The sequence below is a fragment of the Myotis lucifugus genome, unplaced genomic scaffold, assembly GCF_000147115.1.
Source record: "Myotis lucifugus unplaced genomic scaffold, Myoluc2.0 scaffold_130, whole genome shotgun sequence".
NCBI classification, from domain to species: domain Eukaryota; kingdom Metazoa; phylum Chordata; class Mammalia; order Chiroptera; family Vespertilionidae; genus Myotis; species Myotis lucifugus.
The window spans coordinates 3089394-3107365 of record NW_005871178.1 but is presented as its reverse complement, the minus strand read 5'-3'; the positions used below and the strand labels follow the sequence as shown (position 1 = coordinate 3107365).

At 35.6% G+C, this 17972-nt stretch overlaps 1 protein-coding gene across 1 annotated transcript in view; it reads right to left on the bottom strand.

Moving 5' to 3' along the window:
- Positions 1 to 17972, bottom strand: part of JAK2 (Janus kinase 2) — a 97421-nt gene that overhangs the window by 19304 nt on the left and 60145 nt on the right. Inside the window, 7 exon segments of the mRNA XM_014460395.2 lie at positions 624 to 751; positions 3737 to 3824; positions 6825 to 6959; positions 10138 to 10265; positions 10895 to 11081; positions 13590 to 13701; positions 14989 to 15146. Of these exon segments, the coding sequence (XP_014315881.1) occupies positions 624 to 751; positions 3737 to 3824; positions 6825 to 6959; positions 10138 to 10265; positions 10895 to 11081; positions 13590 to 13701; positions 14989 to 15146 (936 nt within the window).

Here is a 17972-nt window from a genome sequence, read left to right as displayed (position 1 = left end):
TGTGCTCTGAGAGGTCTGATCCCTGGTTGGCCCTATGGTATTCTGCTTCTCCAGAAATATTGCTTTCTTATTGGACATAATTTCTAATTGCCCACAAACACTACAAGGTATATTCTGAGTTTTCTGCTATCCATAGTTAGCACATTTCTGCATAATTTTTTGTTAAATTCTTTAAACACAAGTGACATAAACCTTAGATTGTTTGTCATCAGTTCTAAGAGATTGGTGAAATGACAAAACTATATTAAAAGTGACTTTATATAAATAAATATATGCCTAAAATAATACCTTTCATAAAACAAACAGATGATTTTAAATAACTTAGCATCCATTCACAGACTTATTTCTTGTTCCCAGGTCAAGATCCTTTCTACATTTCTTCACTAAATAAAATACCTGATGAAGAATATACTGCCCTGGCTGGGTGGCCCAGTGGTTGGGGCATTGTCCCATACACCAAAAGGTTGCAGGTTCGAGCCTCAGTCGGGCATGTATGGGAGGCAGCCAATCAATGTTTTCTCTTACATTGATGTTTTTCTCTCTTTCTCTCTCTCTCTCTCTAAAACCAATAAAATATATCCTTGGGTGATGATATTTTTTTATAGAATATACTAATTACTTACTAGAAAATGCATGGCCCATGCCAACTGTTTAGCCACTTCAAGTTTCCATAATATATTTATAGAATTTTTATTCTTTTTCAAATATGTATCTAGTGATCCAAATTTCACAAACTCCTGAACCAGAATATCTGCATTAAAATACAATAATGAAAAGGCTCAAGTACACATACAATACAAAATATATATAATTTGAAACTTGTATAAATATATTATAGTTACCTGTGGGTATTATAGGAAAAGAGATTAAACTACATACAATTCACTAATTTAAAAAGCTAAACAGCTGCATACCATTCAGAAGGGGGGGGTTAGTTTATTCACAACTGCAAAAGGTAGCAATCTAAATTTTTTATACATAATATGCATTACACATAGTAATAAATAATACATAGTAAAATATATGTACACAATACATGCAATATTACATATGTACATAAATATTTTATAATAATACACATTTTACGCACCCCCACACATATAAAATATTACTTCAGCATACCTCTATGTGTCATCACTGAATTATGGCTGCTTTTTTAAAACAAATAAAAATGTCTCACTTTATTAATTTTTCTTCCATGAAACTATTTAGACATTCAAAACTTCCTGAATTCTTCTTCCACACACAAAAAATAATAACAATGTCTATTGTATTGGAGATATGAAGGATAATTTGAGTTTGAACTGCATCCATTCCTTTAATTTATGCTGTAAAAAATTGTTTTGCATTGCTTTATCTTTAAAACTATTTTTTAAAAATACTATTAAGATATATTTTTCCAGAGAAGCAAGTATTTGCTCTTAAAAAAATGCTGACTGCCATTATGAAACAGTAAAAATTCCCTGTTAGTACTGACTTAGTTCCTGAAAGCCAAGACTGTTTCTACATAAACACATGTTATTTAATAATTAACTGGGTTTAGGGTTTATTTACATTCTTCTAGTAATAATTTGTAATACAGTAACCTTAAGTCCTTGATTTCAAATTTGAATTTATTGATATTTTGTTTTTTATCAAGCATAGTGTTGTCTTCAAAATTAAATAATGGAAAATTAAGATACAAAATAAAAACCACAAAAACTCAAGTAAAAAATTTTTAACATGGCATAATGATACATATTTTTAAAGAAATTCTCACAGACTTCACATTGTTATCCATGTTAGTTCATGGCCCAGTAAGTTATTAAGTGACTAAACTTCATACATGCCTATATTTCATATATTTGCTTTAAAATGCATACTGTGGATCTAATCTCAAATTGTGATACTGCTTGATTTAATATTAAAATGACTTAGTTTTCATTTGGTATGTAATAATTGTTATTGACAAAAGTTGCCTTTGGACCTCGCTGAGTAACAGAAACAAATTAAAGTTTTGCTGCCCATAGTTAATTTGGAGAACAATCCACATACCAATAATTAAAAATTGAGCAATGTTACCCCAATAAATTTAATTTTAGAAAAATGCCTGCAGGAAAATTTGTCCGGAGAAATATCCAGAAAAAGATCTAGTAGCTGCAATGTTGCAATGAACAAGAGCTTAATAAAATCTTTTTTATGTGGCATGTAAGACTTACTATTTTTCATAGATACCACAGATTATCATATGTCCCCTTATTTTATGTTATACAAGAAAAAAAATACCCATTAAGCTGAACATGCCATCAATTATATCACAGCTTCTCAATTTCAGATTTTTTTAAAATATATTTTTAATTGATTTTTTACAGAGAGGAGGGGAGAGGGATAGAGAGTTAGAAACAACAATGAGAGAGAAACATCGATCAGCTGCCTCCTGCACACCCCCTACTAGGGATGTGCCCACAACCAAGGTACATGTCCTTGACGGGAATCGAACCTGGGACTTTTCAGTCTGCAGGCCAACGCTCTATCCACTGAGCCAAACCAGTTACGGCCAGATTTTTTTTTTAATGAGAAGAGTACATCACAGAAACAATGAACTAAATATAAAAGCAAGTGCAAGAATTGGAATTATATGCTCTAAGTATATCCTCCCCAAGTGAAAAATTATGAGAAACATCAATAAATAAAAAGGATAAATACAGAACCACTCTAGTTGGTGTTAAGTGGGTAGAACTCTCCACTACTGCATTTAGATTTATAGTCATTTTATTAACTCCTCTGAAATACATGAGGAACTTCCAGAAAACAGATTTGAAAGCTATTGCCTTTGAAAAGATTATCAATATTCAAATATATGAAGCAATGTTATATGAGTATGGATGCATATCTAATCCGCATTACTAATTGAAAGTAGGAATTACATAGAAAGTTTCTGAATGTAAACCTTGTAAGTTTTTATGAACAGTCTAAATTTACACAGAATATATCTAATATCAACATCTAATCATTTCAGTCAGTTTCATTCAAAATCAGTCTAGGCCTGGCCAGTGTGGCTCAGTTGGTTGGGCATCGTGCTGTACATTGAAAGGTTGCCGATTCGATTCCCAGTCAGGATTCATGCCCAGGTTGCAGGCTTGATCTGCAGCAGGGCATATGCAGGAGACAGTTGATCGACGTTTCTCCCTCTCTCTCCCTTACTCTCTAAAAACAATGAACTCTTTTTAAAAAATCAGTCTATAATTTATATGCTTTATCTTTATAATTCCAAATAAATGGGTACTGTACAGAAATGTCCAGTTATTCCATTATTATGTTAAACCAGCCATAATCTATAGGGTTGGGCAAAACTAGGTTTACAGTTGTTCGTATGGAAAAATAATACAATAATTAACAAATATACAAGAAAGAATAAACTCCGTTTAGAGTACTCACAACTATAAACCTACTTTTGCCAAACACTGTATATTATGGTAAAAGATTAGTAAACATTGTTTATTATAATACTCTACTGTTTAACATAAGCCATGTTAACTATTTTCTGCATTTTAAATTCATTCATTGGTTTCCTTTTTTAGAAGGCTTAACTGAACAGCTCTACAATGTTTTTGGTTTCAATAATATTTAATTCCTGTTAAAGTATGGTTTATACTGATACATAACTATGATCCTGAAAATGAATTTTCTATATAAAAAAAATGGATGTACTGAGAAAGGCATAACATTAACATGAAGAAGCCAGAGATTTACTTACTCTCCTCTCCACAGACACATACTCCATAATTTAAAACCAGATGCTTGTGAGAAAGCTGGCTCATCATGCTTGCTGCTTCAAAGAAAGACTAAGGAAAAGAAAAGCATACAAAAATGCAAAAGAATTATTGTCTGTGCCTATAAGTATTCACAGTTCAGAAAGATATTCTTTGGCGGTGCAGTGGTTCTCAACCTTCCTAATGCCGCGACCCTTTAATACAGTTCCTCATGTTGTGGTGACCCCCAACCATAAAATTATTTTCGTTGCTACTTCATAACTGTAATTTTGCTACTGTTATGAATCGTAATGTTAATATCTGATATGCAGGATGTATTTTCATTGTTCGCGACCCACAGGTTGAGAACCGCTGGTAGAGAAATGCACTTTCTCCTCTTCTCTGCAGAACTATATATGTAAGGCTACAATGTGCTTTGGTCCCCTTATATGGTCTTGCAATGCCATCAATCTTAATGCTAGAGTTCACTCTGAAGAAACCCCTCAACCTAGAGTAGAAGACAGAGGTACAAACAGAAGTAGACACCAGAGATAGTGATATGAGATTGAAGTAAGTGGATGGGAGCTTCAAATAACACTTCCTAAGGAATTGGAATGTACACCTGGAACTAATATAGTGTATGGCAACTGTAATTGAAAATTAAAATGATTTAAATTTAAAATAAAAAAATTTTAAGTAAAAAAAAATTATCTCTGTGCATATAAAATATCATGACAACTATGTTGGGAGATTAGCATGGTATTAACATCACTTTAACTCAACTAAACTTTGACTAGAACTTCTGGCTATTACTGTTGAGAATCATATTCACCAACACTGCGGTGTTCTGGATTAGAACAACTCTTTGACTTGTATGTTTCACATCCTCTTCTTACTAACATCCTTTAAGATATTTTAAACATCACAAATGTTTGGTGATGCCGTGCTATGCTAAGAACTCAGGCAAATAGCAGCTGGGTTTCTGTGGGCTAGTATCTCTGTAATCCGTATTTCAACTAGAATGTTTCATAGTACAAACTTTTTTAAAAAATTGATTTTTAGAGGGAGAGGAAAAGAGAGAAAGAAACATCAATGTGAGAGCAAAGCTTCAATCAGTCTTCTGAACACCCTCCACTGGGGATCAAGCCCGCAAAAGGGGTATGTGCCCCAACGAGGAACCAAACCAGTAACCCTTCAGTGCACAGGATGATGCCCAACTAACCGAGCCACACGGACCAAAGCTAAACTCTCTCTCTCTTTTTATTTTTAAGTAGATGACATTATGAAAGAAATCTGTGGAGCCCATAAAGCTCTGGGAACCAAATCTGAAAACCACTGCCTTAGTATATGCAGAGACATAATGATACCCTTAACACAATGCCAAAAGTAGTTTTAAAATCCTATCTAATAATAGACAAACATGGTAATTAACTGTACCTCCGACACGCTTCCCATTGGCTAATCAGGGCGATATGCAAATTAACTGCCAACCAAGATGGCGGCCGGCAGCCAAGCAGCTGAAGCGAACAGGAGGCCTGCTTGCTCCAGTGACAGAAGCCAAGGTTCCCCACCTGCCGCCGCCCAGCTCTGAGCTGCACGCTAAGCAACCATGTTGCAATTATAGAAGCTAAACAATCCCCAGAAACCTGCTTTCAGCCAGCCAGGCCTCAGAGCTGGAGTTGCAACAGTGTTTCAATTATAGAAGCTAAACAAAGCCCAGATACCTGCTTTCAGCAGCGGAGGCCTCAGAGCTGGAGCTGAGCCTCAGAGCTAAAGCCGGCTCTCAGCTCCAATGACAGCCATAGAAGGTAAATAAATCCCAGAATAAAAAAAAAAAGCAAAAAAGGAGAGGTTGGGAGCTTCAGTCACCCGCCAGCCTGAAAACGGCCCTCAGCCCCTCACCCAGACTGGCCAGGCACCCCAGTGGGGACCCCCACCCTGAAGGGGGTGTGACCAGCTGCAAACACCCATCAGCCCATCATCCAGGCTGGCCAGGCACCTAAGCGGGACCCCCACCCTGATCCGGGACACCATTCAGGGCAAACCAGCCGGCCCCCACCCGTGCACCAGGCCTCTATCCTATATAGTAACAGGGTAATATGCAAATTGACCCTAACAGCAGAAGGACTGGGAATGACTGGTCACTATGACACACACTGACCACCAGGGGGCAGACGCTCAATGCAGGAGCTGCCCTCTGGTGGTCAGTGCGCTCCCACAGGGGGGAGCTCTGCTCAGCCACAAGCCAGGCTGATGGCTGCCAGTACAGCAGTGGTGGTGGGAGCCTCTCCTGCCTCCTCAGCAGCGCTAAGGATGTCCGACTGCAGTTTAGGCCTGCTCCCCGCTGGCAAGTGGACATCCCCCGAGGCTGCGGGCTGCCAGAGGGATGTCTGATTGCCATCTTAGGCCCGCTCCCCGGGGATTGGCCTAAGCCAGCAAGTGGTCATCCCCTGAGGGGTCCCAGACTGCGAGAGGGCACAGGCCGGGCTGAGGGACCACTCTCCCCCCGCTCCCCGGAGTGCACAAATTTTTGTGCACCGGGCCTCTAGTGTTATTATTAAAATCCTATATAATAAAGCCCTAATATGCAAATTGACCAAATGGTGGAATGACCAGTCGCTCTGACGTGCACTGACCACCGGGGGGCAGACGCTCAACGCAGGAGCTGCCCCCTGGTGGTTAATGTGCTCCCACAGAGGGGAGCGCTGCTCCACCAGAAGCTGGGCTCATGGCTGGCGAGTGCAGCAGTGGAGTGGCAGGGAGCCTCTCCCGCCTCCGCAGCAGGACTAAGAACCCCTCAGGGGATGTCCGTCTGCCGTAACCTGGCAGTCGGACATCCTCTGAGGGGTCCCAGACTGCAAGAGGGCTCAGGCCGGGACCCCCACCCTCCAGTGCACAAATGTTGTGCACCGGGCCTCTAGTATTCTATAATTTTCTATAGCCACACTAGAAGGCCATCCTCAGAAAGGTCCTTGATATAAACTTTTTAAAGTTACAATTTTGAAAAGCTGCAAGCATGATGTGTTGTGTGCATATTAAGACCACATCTTTAAATATCATAAACTATATAAACTACACAAAGAGTATACATACCTCTGAATAGTTTCTATGTGCTTTATCCAGAACTTTTAAAAGAACTTCTGTTTCATGCAGTTGACCATAATCTCCTACTTCTCTTCTTACACCTTTAAAAATTTTTGTAAAAGTGCCTTGGCCAAGACTTTCATTCTTTAAAAGAAAGAAAGAAAAGAAAATAATGAGTAAAGATAGATAAAGATGTGAGAATTAGGAAATATGTTCAATGACAAAGAGTAAAAAAAAAAAATCCATGAGCAAATATCTCCCAGATTTAAGACTCCGAATTAATTATATTCTGCTTCCTTATACAATAATAGAAGACAAAAAAATAAGGATTAATGAATAAAGTGTATTTTGGTTCCACCCATTCTTAAGCCCCCTGGATTGGCTATAATTATCACCTATATTTACCTACATTATTTTTTATTTACCTACATTTATTTACATGTGAAATTTTGTTGTTGTTGTTGCCTTTCCTAATAGTGCAGTAGAATGGCAGTACAGTATGGTCTGTGGAGGCAGCATATCTGACTTGTTCCATATTACCTACTACCTTCTAGTTGTTTGACCCTATACATACAGTCCTTGTGTTACGTCGCACTCGACATCATTTCGTGGTTACGTTGCCATCTCCCATTTATTTATAAAAAAAAGAGTTCTGTCATTTCGACGAATGTACATATGTGCTTTGTTTTTTATTATTAATTTACCACAAGGTCAGGAATTGTTATCTTTCTTTTAATTTTTTTTTTTTTTTTTACTGTTTCACTTCATTACTGCTGTGTACGTGCTCCATGTGAGTGACGTAGGTGCTTATGTAGGTGGGTTCCGACTTACAGTGAAAATCGCATTACGTCGCGCCATAGAAACGGATCTCCGACGTAACCCGAGGACCTACTGTACAGGCAATTTAATCTCTTCCTGCTGTAGCTGTCTTTTCCTCATTGGAGGAATAGGAATAACTATTTTTCCATAGATTGTTATGAGCAATAAGTGAATAATTACATGAAAGCACTTAGTATAGTCTATGACACATAGTAAATGTTCAATAATTAGCCTTTACTAGTATTTCTTATACATCCTTCCAGAGTAATTGTTGAAACCCTGAACTCTGAAGCAGGGCTGCCTATGTTCAAACTGAAAGTCTACTATTATTAGTTTTATTAATTAGGTTACCTGGTGACTCTTTGCTTCCCATTACCTGAGGATGTCTTTACAATTCTTTTTTTTTTTACATATATTTTATTGATTTTTTACAGAGAGGAAGAGAGAGGGATAGAGAGTTAGAAACATCGATGAGAGAGAAACATCGATTAGCTGCCTCCTGCACACCCCCGACTGAAGATGTGCCTGCAACCAAGGTACATGCCCTTGGCCGGAATCAAACCCGGGACCCTTCAGTCCACAGGCCGACGCTCTATCCACCGAGCCAAACCAGTCAGGGCTCTTTACAATTCTTGATAATTATGTCTACTGTCTCTTTATGGAACTTGGACATCAGTGATCATTTTCTTACTCATTCTGCTCAACATGAAAATTTTTCAGATCTCTCTTCCAATTCACTATCTTTTCAACTAAAGGTAATCTGCTTATTAACCTGTTCATTTTGTATCACTGTCAATGAGTGTGATTTTCCATTTCTATATTTTTCTTCTCTAAATACTTGTTCTTTTTAAAAAGTGTCTTGTTTTTTCCCCATGCTTCCATTGCCTTTTATATCTTTAAAAATATGTATTTTATTGTAGGGCACGGCTATAGGGTTAAGCCTCGGACTGACCTGTTGGCAAAGTCACAAACAAGTCCCAGCTTAGAGGGCATAATTAGACTTGACCTTATGATGCTCCCTAGATCTTATCTGGGAAGCTAATGGGCTGAGGGAGGTGCAGCAAGTGCTGCCAAAACAAGTGAAACTCAAAAGAACAGTGTAACTATGGTAACCACTACCTTGTTTACCTCTGGCTATAAAATAAAGGCTCAGCTTGCCTCTGGATCTCTCTCTGTGGGCTCAGCCAGGCACAGGAAGATCCACCTAGACCCAGCTTATTCTCTTTGTCATTTTCTCCATTCTTCACCGCCCTCACTCAGGCTTTCGAACCCTTGGCTGAGCTGGCTCGGCACATTTTATAATCTCTAAAAATCTGTTATATGAAATATTTTGATGTTTGTTGGTCTGCTTACTCTTGGTTACTCTAGGGCTATTTCGCTTTTAATTTTTTCAATTAAAAGCTCATGCTTGGCCTTGCCAGTTTGGCTCAGTAGATAGAGTGTCGGTCTGGACTGAAGGGTCCTGGTTTGATTCCAGTGGAGGGGCAAGGGGGGCAGGGGTACATACCTCGGTTACAGGCTCCCCCGCTGCCTGGGCCCAGGTCGGGGCACATGCAAGAGGCAACCAATCGATGTGTTTCTCTCTCATCGATATTTCTGTCTTTCCCTCTCTCTTCCACTCTCTCTAAAAATCAATGGAAAAATATCCTCCAGGGAGGATTTAAAAAAAAAAAAAAAGCTCATGTTTGGAGTCATTTCATCGGTAGACTTCTGAGTGAGCGAGGTTAAGAGTATGTTCTTCCAAAAAGATTTTGTTTCTGCTTCTGCCAAGCACTACAAGGTATTACTAGGGGAGTATCATTTTTTAATTATTAGCTTAGATCAGGCGGGTGGTATAAACCCAAACTCAAAAGTCTATGATTACAAATTCTCAGGAGAGACATTTTTTCCTAAGAGCCCACCTAAAACAACACTTCTCTTCCCCTTTTGCTAGTGGGTGAATTTTTTACAATCCATATATTGTTTTACTGAGAATGTATTTATTTGAAGGTCCTGGCTTTTATTCAGACATGGCCTCACTTTTAACTCCTGCTCTTTGTAGGCCTTAAGACTTGGCCCTACTTTTAGATCTTAATCTACTTGATTAGTGAGACTAATCCCAACCCCCAAAATCATTCTATAGCCAAACCATCAGATATTATGTACTACTTTATTTTCAGTTTCTTTCTTATTTTTAATCCCTTGAATTTCCCTTACTTTCTCTACAATTTGAGAATTAAGATATAGGTCTTTTGTAGAAGAAGATTTTTAATTTTTAATTTAAGATATATAAAGAAATTTTTAAAATCCTGTAAAAAAATACAATTCCCTTCTTAAAATAATATTATTAATTTCTCACTCAAGTTTGGTATTATACTTTCACAAGAAATAAAAATATTTAAAGTGCAAAAAATGTTAATATAGGTTATAATAAAATACTTCCAAATGTCACATGAATATAAGTGGGAAACATTTGTTATTTTTAAAGGACAAGAAAGACCATAATCAGCATCTAATGACTTACAAATACTAAATCTTCATTTCTGATTTTGTGAAACACCATTTGGTTCACATTATTATGTCTCTGTAATGTTGGTGAGGTTGGTACATCAGAAACACTATTTGTTCTAAAGACTAGAAGGTTTGATTTATCTGTAAAGGAAAAAAAAGAAATAATGAAAACATATATAATCAAAACATGCTGAGGACATAAAATTCTCCAAAGGGGTAAAATAAAATGTGTTCTAAATATAAGAAATGCTTAATAAGTTTGACTGTTCATTTTTTCCATAGAAAATTATTTTAGCAGTTTATTCACTGAACTTTAATGTACCTTAACCAGTTATTTCAAATATTCAAAATTATTCACTTCCATAACTAATATAAATTTTCAGGAATTTTAAATAATCATTATTTCACGAGATTTCCAACCTTACTATTTTTATTTTAAAAGTGTAAGAAATTATAGTGTTTAATTAGAACCACATATGAGAATTTGGTAGTGAGGTCTTTCACTTCAAATAATAAATGACTGATTTATATCAAGCATTATTATTTTTAATATCATTTCAGAATTATAGAACTTCATGTCACTTCTAGAAAACCCAAACCAAACTGAACAATCCTATTTGAGGATATATTTATAAAGAAGGAGGCAAAATTAATCTGTTTATGGAGCTGCTTCTTTCATCTTTCTTTTTAAATCAATATACTAAAGATATCACTCACTATATACACAAGCCATGACCCATATTTTTAAAATAACTAGAAAATTATTTTACCTTTTGGCTTTGGAGGACAGCATTTTGTAAACTGGAAAATTATATTGTCTGAGCGAACAGTTTCCATCTGGTAGCAATTCAAAAGATCTTTAAGATTACTGAAGTTCTTCTTAGTCCCACTGAGGTTGTATTCTCCATTCTCATTTTTTGTAATCAGACAGTGCTTATATTCAATGACATTATCATGCTATATAAGTTTAATTATAAAGAGAGAGAGGGGAAATCACAATGGACATCATAGTGATTACTATTACAAAATGGATTTCACAAAACTAACCAACAAAATATTTAGACATTTGAATCATGAATCCTAGTATAGTACCAGAGTAGGGTAATAGAGGTGCTTGATTCCTCAAAAAGAACTATATTGTATAGGCTAAAGAAATGGCTTAAGAGTTGACTTTATTTTTTAAAAAGCAATGATAATTAACAATAATAATACCATCCTTAACAGTTTTCCATCACTTATAAGATAAAGTCTATAACCAATTTAGTGTATAAGGTGTTCCTTGAGCAGGATTCTGCCTCCATCTCCAATCTCAACTTCTGCCAATTACAAAATACAGCCTATGTTCTGGCTATATTATGACTCAAAAAATTCCAAGCAAGTGCCATGCTATTTCATGATAACTGTACATGCTCTCTCTCTACCTATAAATGTACATGTTTCCTTTCTGAGCAATGGACTTTTATTCATTCCTAAAACTTAGTTCAAGTTCCACTTCCTTTGAGGTCCTCCCTATAACTCTCAACACATTCCACAAGCAAAGGTCATTCCCATTCCACTGTGCCACTACTGTATTTGTATAATTGTCTCCAATATGGGAATGTTAATATTTTTCAATGTCTGTCTTATGTGCTTGTTCATTAACAAGTTTGTTCATCCATCTATTTTTTGAGCGACTTCTTAATAAGCATATTCAACCTATTTAGGACCATTTGTATAAACTCAACTAAATACTTCAAGGTCAATCTCAAATCCTTCCTACTCCAAAAGATCTTTAACTGTATTTTCTGTTGTTGTCTATGCCTATACTATATAATAAAGAGCTAATATGATAATTAGACCGAACAGAACGACCATCCGGACATCCTTTAAGACGACTGTCCGGAGGACCTTCAGGACGAAGCCAGGGCTGCAAGAGCCGGCCGAGGCTGCGAGGGGCTGCGAGGGCCTGCAAGAGCTAGCCAAGGCTGCAAGGGGCTGTGAGGGCCGGCCGAGGCTGCGAGGGGCTCCGAGGGCCGAGCCCCTTGCATGAATTTCGTGTATCAGGCCTCTAGTACTGAATAATTACAATGCTCAATTTAGTAAATTTTTTGTATTCTTTCTTCTTTTTTCCCAAAAGACAAACTTCTTGAAACAGGGCTATGTAACATACACTCCCTAATACATAACAATATATTCATTTTGATTTGGTAATTGAATATAATGAGCTACTATAATTTCAGTGAGAAAATATTGTGAAATTAGGATAGAGCATTTTACAATACTAAAGTTGTAGAGTAACCTACCTTCTGTTTTTATGGACAATAAATCCACTCTGCATATGCTAAATATAAGATAACAACTATATTTTATAAAACTTAAAATAACTGAATAACAAAATCCTTACTTTCTATATTTTAAAAAACAAGATAAATTTTGGAAGCTAATATAAAGTTTTTCAAGATTTATACCATGAAACTGCTTTATAAGTGATACTATCTTTTTAGATAATTTTGGATTGTAAACAATCTTAGATAGCATACAAATAATCTGCATTAAGAGTGAGGTTTCACCGTTTGAGCATCGTCCTGATATGCCAAGGTTGCAAGTTCAATCCCTGGACAGGGCACATACAAAAATCGACCAATGTTGCATATAAAAGTGGAACAACAAGTTGATGTTTCTCTCTCTTAAAAATCAATCAAAAAATAAATAATTTTAAAATGTTTTTAAAAAATGAGGTTTCATTGTAGTTTTAAGCTTAAAACATACATTGTAGATTGTCATTCTTAATATTGAAAGAGGTTAGCCCTGGCTGGGTGGCTCAGTTGACTGGACCATTTTACATCAAAAGGTTGCGGGTTTGATTCCCGGTCAGGGCACACACCTAGGTTGCAGGTTCAATCCCCGGTGGGGCGAGTAAGGGAGGCAACCAATGAATGTTTCTCTCTCACATCGATGTTTCTCTCTATCTCTCTCTAAACAATAAAAAAAATTCTCAAGTAAGGATTTTTTAAAAAGAAAAAAACCCACCACTAGCTAAAAGTTCAATAATGTTTGTTTCTTTGTTATTACCTTATTTCACTCTAATCTTATAACCATTACTAGTAAAAGGAAAGTTTACTTCTGATTTATTGTGTTCTATATGTTTTGGTAAAGATTTCCATCTTTCTGAAAAAAGAGACTTTAAGAGAATTGATGCAGTATGACACCCTTGTAACACCCAAACTCCAAAAAATAAAGTAAAATAAATTCTACATTAAAAGACAGAAGGACATTATAAATCATTTTATATTTTACATAAATCCTAGGAATTATAATTTATTATACATGCAGGATCCCTGGGGTAAATTAAATATTATTATGCTAGCTATATCCAGAGCTATAATTCAGAGTATTAAAAAGGAAATATATATGGTACCTAAACATGAAGGGGAAATTATATAGACTAAATAAAGATGTTACTGTTAATGAATGTGACATACTAACCTCGACAGCAAAAGTCAAAAAATATTTATTAAACTCCTTAGGACTGCATCGAAGTACATAAAGTCCAGTCTGATTACCTGCTTTCTTCAGTTTACTTATGGCAAAATCCATTCTAAACATAAAGAAGTAATGTGAATGATAACATAGCAAGATATCATCTAAAAGATCAAAAGTCAAATCTAAAATTCAGAATTTTTAGAAGTCTCCTCTACTTTGTAAGTTTATCAATAATCTTGTAAGGAAAAATATTAAGTTCAAACCAATTCAAGGGACAATTATATTGCTTTAAAAACAAATCAACAGCATTAGAGGACACACAAAATCACAAAGAACTCATTTATTTGAATTTTCTGCCTTCTGATTGCAAACTTAGTATTTTAAAAACAATACTCTCATAAAACTTCATTTATGCAAACAATATATCATAAACACTTATGTCTCTTCTACCATAGCAATTTCTAATATAAAAATTTATGTGCATTATTTTAATATTTAATATAATCCAAAGTCTACTAGAAGATCAATTGCAAATAACAAAGACTACTGAGTTTTAAAATCTGCTATATGCTTTATTGAAGCTGCACGTCTTGAAAGAAAAATCAAAATGTAATCTACATGAAAGCAAGAATCATCTATCACTATCTCATAACACACCTAGGCAACTCAAATTATACAAATAAGAAGTATTGTCGATTGAGATACAGGTAATAAATTATATCCTAAATAATTCTAATTATTATTTATATCTTATTGTAAATAGACTTTTATTACAAAAAAACTTCAGTTCTTTTTTTCTAAACTCCTAAACCAGTGATGGCGAACCTATGACACGCGTGTCAGAGGTGACAAGCAAACTCATTTTTTTGTTTGATTTTTCTTTGTTAAATGGCATTTAAATATATAAAATAAATATCAAAAATATAAGTCTTTGTTTTACTATGGTTGCAAATATCAAAAAATTTCTGTATGTGACACAGCACCAGAGTTAAGTTAGGGTTTTTCAAAATGTTGACACGCCGAGCTCAAAAGGTTCGCCATCACTGTCCTAAACCTATGTACATCACTCTGTTGTATAAAACCTTTTTTGTAAATACTTCATTTACTATTTTAAAAATTTACTTCTAGCTCTAGCAGGTTTGGCTCAGTGGATAGAACGTTGGCCCGCAGACTAAAGGGTCTCAGGTTCAATTCTGGACAAGGGTACATACCTTGGTTGCAGGCTCAATCCCCAGCCCTAGTCAGGGCACGTGCGGGAGGCAACCAATGATGTCTCTCTCTCTCTCTCTCTCTCTCTCTCTTTCTCTCTCTCTATCTCTATCTCCCTCAAAATCAATGGAAAAATATTCTCAGGTGAAAATTAACAACAATAAAATTTAATTTTAAACTATGTTTTACTTACGAAATTGGGCCATGACAATTGCTTTGTATATTTTCAAGCACCACTGGAGATGCTACTTCTTTACAGAGGTAATGATGTGCATCTGCAGTTAATCTATAATATCCATCAATTAATGACACAAAAGACAAAGCCTCCTTTAATGAACTAAGTTCAATTTCCTAAGCAGAGAAAAGAAAAAAAAGTATCATTTAAAAAGTCAACTGCATGCTACATATTGAAAATTCTCTTTGCTCCATGTTGTTAGATTAATTCTCCTAAATTTTTTTCCACATTGCTCAAATGTCTTTTATGGCCCAATTTGAATTATAAATTATTCTAATATTTAAGACGCTCTTAAATATAAGCTTATTATACCTTTCCAGTTATAGTTCACTCTACATCCATAATTTTACTATATTTTCCAGTATCCCCATTAGAAAAATGCCAGTTATCTCAATTAGAAATCTATCTAATCCAATATAAAAGTTGGAATTAGAAATAATGATTTATTTTTACATACCAAATATACACTGCTAAGTTAAAGTACTTATGCTATAAACTAAAATGTGTACAATATAAACTTAAATCATATATAGTCTAGTAGGGAGTAGGTACACACTATTAATCATATTTTTATCTAAGAACAGGAAAGCTTGCTGACTAAAATGAGTTACAAGTTAATTATAATTTTGGTAATATAAACCTGAACTGGCCAGAGAAGTACATACAGATACTTAAGTTAAATAATCAAATAACACTAATATGACATTTAAGCCAGGAAGTTAAGAAATATCTGAGCTGAAAACAGCCACATAAATAAGACATTTAAGAGCAGGGTATAAAAGAGTGCATTTCTTTTTCATAGAGGAGGGGCATATAACAGAAACAGAATCATAGTTGTTTAATAACTACTCACCATAAAAAAAATAAAAGATTTTCTTACCGACCCTGGGAAACTGAAGCACATGTTACAAGAAGAACAAGCCCGGGAGATAAGGCATCCCAGCGACCAGATCAAGGACAGAATCTATCTGAAGGGAGGCAGCATTCGGGGCTAATCTTTACAAGGACAAGGAAAAAAGGCAGTCCCTGGGAACTCACTAACTAAAGATTTTTCCCACCCACTAATCCTACAGAAGAGTTCATTTGAAATGAAAGGTCGGAGAGCAGGATATTCAGGATGACCTGCTGCTTTCTCAATACTGCCAGCATTATTGGAATAAACGCTTACTAGTATATATGATTTAATCTTGTCTCTGCTTAATTTGGCTCAAGTAGTGACAGTCGGCCTTGGACCCATTTAGTGTCTAGTAGTTACATTTCATTTCAATTAAAATAAGTGGGATTTCTGAAGATATTTAATATAAGAGAAAGGGTTAAATCTTTTATAATCAATCATGTCTTACAGCTTGGGCAGGCTGACCTGGGATTGGTTTACATTTTGCTATATAAATTCCTGGTAGTATTGTTTTGATTTCTTTCTCTCCTTTAATTAGGCAGTATGACTGGTATTATTCACATATCCACAGGTAAAAAAAAAAAAAAAAAGATGATAATCAGGAATAAGAACTACAACAGGGCCCTTGCCAGTTTGGCTCAGAGTGGATAGAGAGCATCAGTTTGCTGACCAAAGGGGCCCGGGTTCGATTCTGGTCAAGGGCACGTACCTCGGTTGCACGTACCTCAGTTGCAGGCTCCTCCCCTGCCCTGGCCCTGATCAGGGCTCATGCAGGAGGCAACCAATTGATGTGTTTCTCTCACATCAGTGTTTCTCTCTGTCTTTCCCTCTCTCTCCCACTCTCCCTAAAAATCAATGGGAAAATATCCTTGGGTGCGGATTAAAAAAAAAAAAAAGAAGCTGATTGAAATTGACATTTAACAAATATGACATTGCATATCAATGATGGAAAACATAATTTTGAATAAAATTGTCTATAGTAATAGAATAACCATATGGAAAAACTACTGAACCTCTATCTTAAAGCATGGACAAAACTTGTTTTATTAAATATCTACTTATAAATGTCAAAAATATAAAATATTTAAAAAGCAATATGGAAATATACCTATTAGTTTGGGCATGAAAACATTTTCAAGACAAATATAAATCACAAAGGAAAAGAATGATAAACTTGAGGATATTAAAGTTAAGAAATCCTGCTAATTAAACTACACCATAAATCAAGTGGAAATAAAAGCCACACACTAATAAAGTTCCATCCCATATAACTGACAAAAATTTAGTGATCCTAATAAATGAATAATGTCAGTTAGTCTATAATAAAAAAAAAAATCACACAATCTAAGGGGAGAATAGGCAAAGACTTGAATTTTACAGTACATGAAACAAGAATGGTCAGTAAACATATGAAAAGAATTATCACCTCCTTAGTAATGAGAGAAATGCAAATTAAACCACAGGGGACCATTTCCCAGGCAGCAGATTGGCAAAGACTAAATCTCTGAACTATCAGCTATATGAAAGGATGCTGAATTTGGATAACAAATTGTCATTATGTAGTAAAGTTGAAGAGGAACAAGTCCTATGAGCTAACAATTCTACGTAGTGACACTGTTCTACACCTCACCTCCCCACCCCCAGGCAAGTAGGAGAATGCTCATAATTATAGAATTTGTCAGAAACATTGACAACAATGGGAACTGGTAACCATACCAACTGGTAACAATAGAGTGAATATAATCAACTTTACGTGTTCCCAAAATTGTAATATAGCCTTGAAAATGAATGATGTGGGGTTCCATATATTGCATTTTCTAGGTACATTTTGAGTGAACAAATGAAGTCACTGGGGAAAAATACTTTTATTATCATTTGAATTATTGTAAGTTCCACAAGCAAAGGAAAACAAACTGTGATTGTGTGCACGTAGTTAATGTTTCTATAGGACTCCCCACACAGATGTGTAACTGCTGAGCAAACTTTTGTAAATACAACTGAATTGCTCTTCCAAAAGGCTTTGGCAATGTTCATTCCCAAACTAATG